Source organism: Amyelois transitella, chromosome 6 (assembly GCF_032362555.1).
Source record: "Amyelois transitella isolate CPQ chromosome 6, ilAmyTran1.1, whole genome shotgun sequence".
In the NCBI taxonomy this organism is placed as follows: domain Eukaryota; kingdom Metazoa; phylum Arthropoda; class Insecta; order Lepidoptera; family Pyralidae; genus Amyelois; species Amyelois transitella.
In genome coordinates this window covers 1,781,466-1,791,036 of record NC_083509.1, presented here as the reverse complement: position 1 = coordinate 1,791,036, position 9,571 = coordinate 1,781,466, and the positions used below count along the sequence as shown (strand labels likewise).

The 9,571-nt window shown below is 32.9% G+C and overlaps 2 protein-coding genes across 2 annotated transcripts; both read right to left on the bottom strand.

Annotated features, from left to right (window-relative positions):
* Window positions 1-392: 392 nt before the first annotated feature.
* On the bottom strand, window positions 393-2,430 carry LOC106142787 (solute carrier family 22 member 1-like). Its single transcript, XM_013344694.2, has 3 exons — window positions 2,060-2,430; window positions 1,359-1,766; window positions 393-1,146 (listed from the first exon to the last, which is right to left on the bottom strand). Exons 1-3 carry the CDS (start codon window positions 2,428-2,430, stop codon window positions 393-395), a joined length of 1,533 nt encoding a protein of 510 aa, XP_013200148.2.
* A 2,368-nt stretch (window positions 2,431-4,798) lies between these two features.
* LOC106142795 (solute carrier family 22 member 1-like) lies at window positions 4,799-7,442 on the bottom strand. Its single transcript, XM_013344703.2, has 3 exons — window positions 7,093-7,442; window positions 6,007-6,414; window positions 4,799-5,525 (listed from the first exon to the last, which is right to left on the bottom strand). The coding sequence occupies exons 1-3, from the start codon at window positions 7,440-7,442 to the stop codon at window positions 4,799-4,801; spliced, it is 1,485 nt and encodes a 494-aa protein (XP_013200157.2).
* Window positions 7,443-9,571: the final 2,129 nt, after the last annotated feature.

Here is a 9,571-nt window from a genome sequence, read left to right as displayed (position 1 = left end):
TATCATGAAGCCAGCTGAATTTTTTGCAGTCTATTCAAGACTGTAGGCACTGTCTACCCGGCAAGGGATATAGACGTCACAATATGTAAGTATATATCCTACTAATATTATAAATGCGAAAGTTTGTATGTCAGGATGTCAGTATGGATGATTGTTACTTCTTTCACGCAAAAACTACTGAACCGATTACGATGAAATTTGGTATGTAGGTAGCTGAAGACCCAGAATAACATAAGAGAATATCGTTAAACAAAATACCTATAAATTACAAGCGTATGTATATTTATAAATTCTTACATGTTAGCTCATATTAGCTTACTTTGATTATAAATGTAAATGTTTCATACAATATCAAGTAATTGTTAAATTCCGTAAATGCCTTATTTATTTATTTAAGTTTTTTTACTAGTATCTGGTTTATCAATGTCGGTACTTTGCCCATCCATTGGTTTTTCCAGATCACCAAGAGTATTTTTCTTATTTAATGTTTTAGTGTCCTCTAGAGACGACGGTAAATCAATGTTCTTAGTTTCCGGCAAAGGATAACATAATGCAGCACCGCAGATAGCTAAAATACCAAAAGTCAATCCCGTAACAAACTCTGGTAGTGAATTTAAAGGTGGGGCAACAATTTGTCCAAATCTAGACATTAAGGACAAAAAACCCAAAGCAGATGATCGGACTGAGGTTGGGAATAGCTCGACACCGAAAAGAAATGCAGTTATAAAAGCCATGAAAAAGAAACAATCACATATACAGGCAAAAATCACTCTAAGCAAAGTTAAATGAGCTGGAATGAAAACAACTGTTATCATAAACACTCCAGATAAGAAAGTAGTGATCATCAATAATGTACGTCTACATAATATTTTTAAAAGAAAAATTGCCGAAATCGATGCAGGTACTAATAAGATTCCAGAAATTGCGATATTTTTGTGAATATCACGACTCATTTGACCGATGTACTGCGATACTCCGTAGAATCCTATACCGCATACAAAATAAATTGCAGACATACAGCAGAGGTTGAGTAAGAGTCTTCGGTGTTTGAAAATTTCAATGAAATGCATGTGACCGGATCTAACTGAACGCTTTGCAGTATATTCTTCAATTTCTTCCTTGAATGATCCATGTGGTTTTCTGTTGCTGAAATTTAAAATATTAAGTTAGCACCACATTTGTGCAAGCATTCTGTGACATTTAATTATACAATACAAAAGATATTGAAATACTTTTTAGATTATTTTTTAACTTTATCTTTTATGGCTCAGAAATCGATGATTACCCGAATAGTAGTAATTTTTAATCGAACATCGTGATCTATTTAAAATCTAAACAAAAAGTCACAAAACACTTACAATTTTGAAATTTTTTCCATAACTACCGCAGCTTTTTCAGTCTGACCTTGGTCCATTAACCATTTTGGTGATTCCATTGTCAAACATCTTATTGTGACAAAAACGGCCACAGGAATTGAAATAGCTATTTGAAAATGGTCACAGTTTCTTAACAAATATGATACTCCTGCCAGACTTATGTGTCCAAGATTGAAAGGTACATGGTAGAGAGCTGAAACAATTTCTCTATTGTTCGGCCCACAATGTTCCACAACAAACACAAAGCCAGCAACTATGTAACCTCCAGCTGAAATGCCTTCAATGCATCTCATGATGATGAAAGAAGTAATATTGGGCATTAGACTTAATGAACACCCTGATATTGCTAATAGAGCAACGGCCGCAGTGCATGCAAAACGACGCCCGTATCTGGAAATAAAATAAGATATTTTAGAAATAATGTTTATTAAAAAACTAAAATAAATATTAATACTAATATGTAAAAGAGAAAAAAATATTGCAAATAAATTTGAAAATCTGTACATAAAACTAAATCAAACCTAAATTAAACTAATTTAAGAAATCTAATAGTGGAAATTTTCAAAAAAAATTTAAACTCAATCCGTGACTCGAGTTGTGACCAAAATTAAAAGTTGAATTAACAAAAAATATTCACTGTAACGCTACAATTGACAAAAAAAACATAAGCCTAATACACTTACTTGTCCGACAGAATCCCAAAAAATATAGATCCAATTAAGGTTCCCGTATACAATACGCTCTGAGTAAAACTAACTATCCATTTTTTATCACAATACAAGTCAAATTTCGTCTGAACTGTCTCTGTAAATAAACTTTTATCCCACCACGGGTCTTCACATGGACAGAAGTTTTTGTGGCTCTCGTTAGCAGCAATTAGTAATGTGTTATTACAATAAAAATCCATAGGAGGTGATAAGAAAATCAGGCTCAGGAAATGCCAAAACACAGGTACTTTGCTCAAAAATAATATGAAAAAGAAATAATAGTGATAAAGGTTGATCACGCTGAAGTACTTTTCGATTGGATTCGTTGGTTTGGTAGGTTGGTGCATTTTCATTCTTTAAGATAACTGCAAAACAATAATAAAAGTATACTAAGGTTAGCACTAATTGAAACAGTGACATATAAAATCGCGTTGGCTGATAAGTTGTTACGCGATTTTATGTAGAAAAAATGTATTTTTTTTTAAATCATATTTTTTTTAAACAAATGGGTACAATGGGTCTACCAAAGTTTAGTGAACATAAAGTATTAAAAAATAAAAATAAAAACGTAATTAAATAGTAATTTTAACGTCACAAATAATGAGTGCCCATTAGTTTGCAAAGCTCAAAAATCTTCAAATATCGACAACTTCGTAACAGTTTTATTTGCCGTAGGTACGTCTGCTTTCTACTTCGTATACGACATAACTTTCTACGGTTTTTCACTATACATTGGTCAAATCTTATTTAAATATAAATCTTTATTAGCAGGAATGTAATTATTTTTTGTATCTTTTCCGGAATATTAGTAGTACCTGAATCAAAACACCAGCTATTTGTGGATATGTCTATGGTTCTAAATTTACTTTATGAGAACTAAACTGATGCATTTTCACAAACCTTATTTTATTTATTTAATTTTATTTATTTAATAATTCTATATTATTTTACTTACTTAATCATTTATCTCTAATTTGTCTACCTGGAAGGCAAAGAATCGTGGCTATATTGTACGTATGTACTTCTCACAAGTCATTTACTATACAAACCGGCTTATAACTGTTGATTTTTAATGATCCAAATTTTAATGTAAATTAACATACATACATGTAAATAGTCACGTCTAATACCTTGCGGGGTAGACATAGCCGACAGTCTCGAAAAGACTGAAAGACTACGTTCAGTTCAGTATGACTTTTAAAATGGAATTGAGATTCAAATTGTGACAGGTTACTAGCCCATCGCCTACAAGAAGAATCCTAAAGTCTTCTTTTACGACATCCATTCAAAAGAGTGGTTCTGTTCTGAAGTGCAGGAAACCGCACGGCGCATTTTTAATTCCATGGTAAATAAACAAAGAAACTTTACAGATAATACACAGCTTATAAAGTTTTCGTAGAAAAATATATTGAACAAGTTAAATTTAAGGACACCGTTATTCCCGATGCCCTCGTACAACCGCATATTGTCGGTAATAAAAACTTTTTTCATTATCCCGGCTAAAGAGGCTTATTGAAAATAACAATGTCGCTTCCTCTTCTTTATTGTAAATTACTACGTCTATACGGACAATACGGTGTGTTCCTGTCGGATTAGGATTTAGTTATTTATAGTACTTTTGATTTTAAGATTGCAAATTAAACACTATTTATAATTTTTTAAGAAATATAAGACAAAAATAATTATCAGGCGGACTTAATTGTCGTCTTCATTTCAAGTGGTTCGTGTTAAGTATGTTTTTTGATTAATGAATGTTTACGTTTTCGTAAAATACTTTTTCCAAAATCCTTTTGTAATCTGAACATAAGGTTGATAGTTTGAAAATTTATATCGGTCGTTTACAAAATCGGTTAAGTAGTTATTTTAATAAATCAAACGTGAATGATCCAAATACCTTCACACCTATGTCTATAAGATCACACTTTCCCTAAGGGGTAGACAGAGATTATATCTTTTTATGTACCATGATACAAATAGACAGGGAATTGTCATGTATATTTATGGATTATACTTTGAAACTATTTTTTTTGATATTTTCCATTAGGTATGTTCGATTTATAAATGAACGGCTAACTCAATTGACTCAATTTGATTATATACATTCATTTCCGCATCACTTATATAGGGTTGTAAGGGGTAGACAGAGCCAATAGTTGAAAGACTCGTAGGCTCTATTTAATTTGATGGTCCTTCCCCGTTATTTATATTTGCAAAATAAAGTTTTTGTAATCGAGCGTCGAAATAATACGTGTAATAATGTAACGAAACTAAAATAACGTATCATAATACGTTTGATTATGTTTGATAAATTATTATAAAAAGAATTTGGTAATTGTACAGTATGAAAATGGCTTAAGTATCTGTTCAAAACTCAATATTAAACACAAATAACAATATAATTTCCCAAAAATTCAACGGTTATATCAAAAGTTAATTAAAATACAAATTTAATTTGATGTATATCCAAAATAATAATATGTGTGTATGTACAATCAAGATAAATAAGTTAATCGACATTTTATAAAATTCGCAGTAAGTAGGCTTAATGTTGGTAAGTTAGGTTAAGTGATTTTGGTATAGACGGGATTTTTTTGTCAAACTTGTTATGTTCAACATCTAATACAAATGTTCTCGTCATAATCTTATATATCCCAGATACTGACATTTCAAAGTCATTTTTGTCCATTTAAATAATTAGGCATAATTTCCAAAATTCTATAATTTCGAAGTTGTGGTATCTTGGGTAGGCGACGCAGAAGCAGATGGTTCTTTTGACAATCTTTCGACTTTTGTATCTTCCAGTGTTGACGGCAATTCCTTGTTCTTAGTTTCCGGCAAAGGAATACATAAACCTGCACCTATCACTGCTAAAATTCCAAATGTCAATCCTGCAGCAAAAGGTGACAACGTATTTATTTGTGGCGCTATGATTTGTCCAATTCTCGATATCATTGATAACGTGCCTAAGGCTGAAGATCGAACAGTGGTCGGGAATAATTCTACACCATATAGAAATGCTACCAAAAAGCTCATGTAAAAGAAACAGTTGCAAATACAAGCCAAGATTACTCTAGGCAGACTTAAATCGTCGGAAAGGAAGACAACTATAATTATGAAAACACCTGAGAACAAATTTGTCAATATTAAAAATAAACGTCTGCTTAATATTTTGAGAAGTACAGTGGCAGCTATTGTTCCAGGCAGTAACAATAATCCAGATAGAGCGACATTTTTATGGATATCACCGCTCATGTGACCGATGTATTGTGAGACGCCGTAAAAGCCCATGCCGCATATGAAATAGATGTAGCCCATACAACTGAGATTGATCGCTAGTCGTCGGTGTTTGAAAATCTCAACGAATTTCATTTGAGTTGATTCTGTCATGCTCGCTCTATATGTTTCAAGTTCGGGTTTCATAGATGGACTTGTATCTTTATTGCTGAAACCAAAATTTATTTAAATTGTATGTTATACGGTAGGTACCCGGCATCAATAGAAAAAAAGAATAGGACCTAACCTAACCTAACCTAAGCTTATAAACTTGGGATTTCTTTTAGAAGATGGGTTAGCAACCTGTCACTGTTTGAATCTCAAAGACTCAATTCCTTCATTGAGCAGTACAACTGAACGTGGCCTATCAATCTATCCAAGACTATTGCCTCTGTCGACCCCGCAACATAACATGTGATTATATGTAGGTATGTTTATTAAATTTAATTTTTAAAGATGCTCCATTGTTCAAAAGAAAATTAGATTGGATTTACTATTAAAATTAAGCAAAAAATCAAGAAAATAAAAATAAAATATTGATAAGATTACCTTACATATTATATTCGGCAACACTTATATTTCTCATTTGTTCTTTTTAAATAGTTACATATACTTATTCTACAAATTTAAACACATCAATCAAAACGTACAATTTCGCAATTTTGTCCATCACTCTCGCCGCATCGTCAACACGACATTTGTCCAGCAACCATTTCGGTGACTCATAAGTCACACACCTCATAACTACAAATAAAAATAATGGCGCTGACAAAGCTAGTTGAAAATGATCACAATCCCTCAGTAAATAAGACACGCCTGCTATAGACGCATGACCGAAGTTGGGAGGCAAATGGAACAACGCAGAAACTATTTCTCTGTTATTTGTCCCGCAGAATTCCACCAGGAACACAAAAACCGTGACCGTGTATCCGCCGAGAGCGGCGCCTTCAATGCATCTCATTATTAAAAATGAAAATATTTCGGGCATCACAATCAATAGACAGCCAGATGTGGCTAAAAGTAAACAGGAGTAAGTGCAAGCTGAGAGGCGTCCCAATCTGAAAAGAAAATAAAAAAATATATGCAGGACAAATTACACAGATTGAGTTAGCCTCGAAGTAAGTTCGAAACTTGTGTAACGAGATATTAACTCAACGATACTGTACTTTATAATAAATACTTATATAGATAAACATCCAAGACCCAAGCCAATCAGAAAAAGTTCTTTTCTCATCATGCCCTTGCCGAGATTCGAACCCGGGACCTCCGGTGTCACGGACAAGCGTACTACCGCTGCGCTACAGGGGCCAAATTAAACGTCATTATTTTCAAAATTTACGTCTTTTGAAATATATACTTGCCTTCATATAATAATCACTTTATCCATTAGAAAGTAGACAGAGACAAAACCCTCGAAGAGATTGAAATCACGTTCAGTTTCAGGGCTTAAAAATTGATTAATATTAAAAATAGTGATTTTATTTATAATAGTCAAAAAATGGGCATGTGTTGTTTCCGGCATTTAGAATAGGACCACTCTACTTTTACCTATGGATGTCATAAAAGGCGACTTAGGGTTAAAGTCGCCTTTTACGCCATCCATGGGAAAGATATGGAGTGGTCCTCTTCTTTTCCTAATGATGCCGGGAGTCACATGGCAGCAATAGAAAAAATAATATTATATATAAAATTGACGTAATTATAAGTATGTCTTTAAAATAAGTATGTTTGCTTACTTATCCGACCAAAGACCGAAAACAATCGCTCCAATTAAGGATCCGAAATAAATAGCACTTTGCGTCAAGGAGACCAGCCAACTCCTATCGCAATGCAAACCAAACTTGATCTGAATCGTCTTTGTGAACACGCTGGTGTCCCAATCAGGATCATCGCACGGACACTGATTTTTCACACCGTCACAATGAAAATCCATACGGGGCGATAGAAATATCAAACTGATGAAATGCCAAAACACAGGCAGTTTACTTAGAAATAAAATGATGAATAAAAAATATTGATAACGATGTATCACATTAAAGTATTTCTCTATTGGGTTTGCATTTTTGACTATACTTTGTTCTCTCATTATTAATTAGTTACATAATAATATTGAATAAAAAGAAAATAAACAAATTGCTTTGTATATAATATTATGACATTTTTTCTATTGACATTCGCGTGAGTGAAAATGTCGAATCGAAAAATGAAATTGATGCGTAAATCTATATACTTTACGACTAGATTTTTAGTTTTAAAAAATAAACAATCTCTATATATTCTTCACTAGCTGTGCCCGCGACTTCGTCCGCGTAGAATAGTTATTTTGGGCATCTTTGAAGCCCTCAAAGATGAATAATTTTCCCCGTTTTTATCACATATTCCATTATTTCTTTGCTCCTTATAATTGCAGCGTGATGTTTTATAGCCTGTAGCCTTCCTCGATAAATGCTCGATAAACAAAAAACTCTTCAGCTTTATAATATTAGTATAGATTTAAGCTGAATAAAAAAACAAATAATTTGTTATTTTATATCCGCAGCTTCATCCCCGCGAATTTAGTGCAACCTAGATGTGCGAATTTAGCGCCACCGACAAAAGATTCTCTTTACACCTTCGCGCATTATTTACTGAACCAATTTTCTCAAATTTTCGCGTATTAATTGAGGGTCTGGAAAAGGCCAAATGGTGTCTTTTATCCCGGTCAAAATGTATGTGTTTTTAGTATTTGAAGGAAGCGCTAAATCGCATGAATCTGTGCGTAAAAGTTAGTCATAAATTATATCACAAATCTTCAGGAAGGACCCTTCACTCAACTTGCATACAAGTAAAATAATAAGAAACAATTAAAAATTAAAATTAAAAATTGCTAAACAAAACCTATCAGTCTTTTCAAGAGTGTTAGCTCTGTCTAGCCTACAAGGTATATAGACGTGACCATATGATGTATGTATGTATCGAAAATTAATTTTGTATATGTGTAAAAAATTTTTTAATAAATCCTCCACTTAGCTGCAACGACCAGTAAAATACAAGGAAAAGAAGAATCTCGAATTAAACGTAAGCGTTAACTTTTCATAAACACATCCCGTGTCAATTTGGGCGGTAAACTTTCTTCTTCATAATGTAAGAAAGTTTTGAGTGAGCGGTACATCAAAACCGTTTTCCAAGTTACACGGATTGAGTTATATGGAATAAATAGCCTATGATGGATCGGATATCCATCCGTCTTGCTTAGATTGTGATCCGATTGAGTGTGGAATGGTCAATGTTTGGTGTCCTATCTATATTCCTGCAAAACAATTGCTTACTTACGCAAATTGAGTTTTATGAAGGCTAGTGGCCTGCTTCTTTGTGATACATACATATAATCACGTCCATATCCCATGCGGGGTAGACAGAGCCAACAGTCTTAAATAGACTAATAGGCCACGTTAAGCCGTTTGGCTTAATGATAGAATTGAGATTCAAATAGTGACAGGTTGCTAGTCTGTCGCCTTAAATAAGAAAACCAAGTTTATAAACTCCCTTAGTCGCCTTTTACGAAATCCATGGGAGAGATGGAGTGGTCCTATTCTTTCTTTTCTTATGGTAACGGAAACAACACGGCACTTTTTACTTTGATATATAATAAAAACTAGAAAATTTTTATTGCTAAGACGTAAATTTACAATACATATGTACATACATATAATTACGTCTATATCCCTTGCGAGGTAGACAGAGCCAACAGTCTTGAAAAGGATGAAATGTCACGTCCATATGTTAGGCTATGTAGGTTTATAAAGTATTCACCGAAAATAAGTATTTAGATTAAAAATGTGTAGATTAAAAATGTAAACGATTTGATATATAATTATGATAAATAGATTTAATCGACATTTAAATAATGAGAAATATAATTTTAATAAAGAAATAAAACACTTTTTATTCGTATTAAATAAATAAATTTTCAGTGTATCATCACTTCGCTCAGTTACATGGCATATATTTTGCTTACTCGAATTTCATGTCACATAGGCTGAATATCCGATACAATCATTACGTACCTGATCCATCACACGAGGTGATTTCGTCAATAAATCATTGAATTATCAATCTCAGCATTTTAAATCATTAATCTTCTAAACAGGATTTCTGTTACTGGAGCTATATTTACGACTTTGCTGATTTACGCGATACCAATTTTACCGTGTGGTTGCTAGCACTTTAGAATAG

Bases quoted from the DNA above. Each gene is read 5' to 3' on its own strand.
- LOC106142787 (XM_013344694.2), bottom strand. From the start codon at position 2,430: ATGCACCAACCTACCAAACCAACGAATCCAATCGAAAAGTACTTCAGC. The intron at 1,767-2,059 runs GTAAGTGTATTA...TTTTATTTCCAG, and splicing joins TTTGGGATTCTGTCGGACAA to ATACGGGCGTCGTTTTGCAT. The intron at 1,147-1,358 runs GTAAGTGTTTTG...TTTAAATTTCAG, and splicing joins ATGGAAAAAATTTCAAAATT to CAACAGAAAACCACATGGAT.
- LOC106142795 (XM_013344703.2), bottom strand. From the start codon at position 7,442: ATGAGAGAACAAAGTATAGTCAAAAATGCAAACCCAATAGAGAAATAC. The intron at 6,415-7,092 runs GTAAGCAAACAT...TTTTCTTTTCAG, and splicing joins TTCGGTCTTTGGTCGGATAA to ATTGGGACGCCTCTCAGCTT. The intron at 5,526-6,006 runs GTACGTTTTGAT...TTTTGGTTTCAG, and splicing joins ATGGACAAAATTGCGAAATT to CAATAAAGATACAAGTCCAT.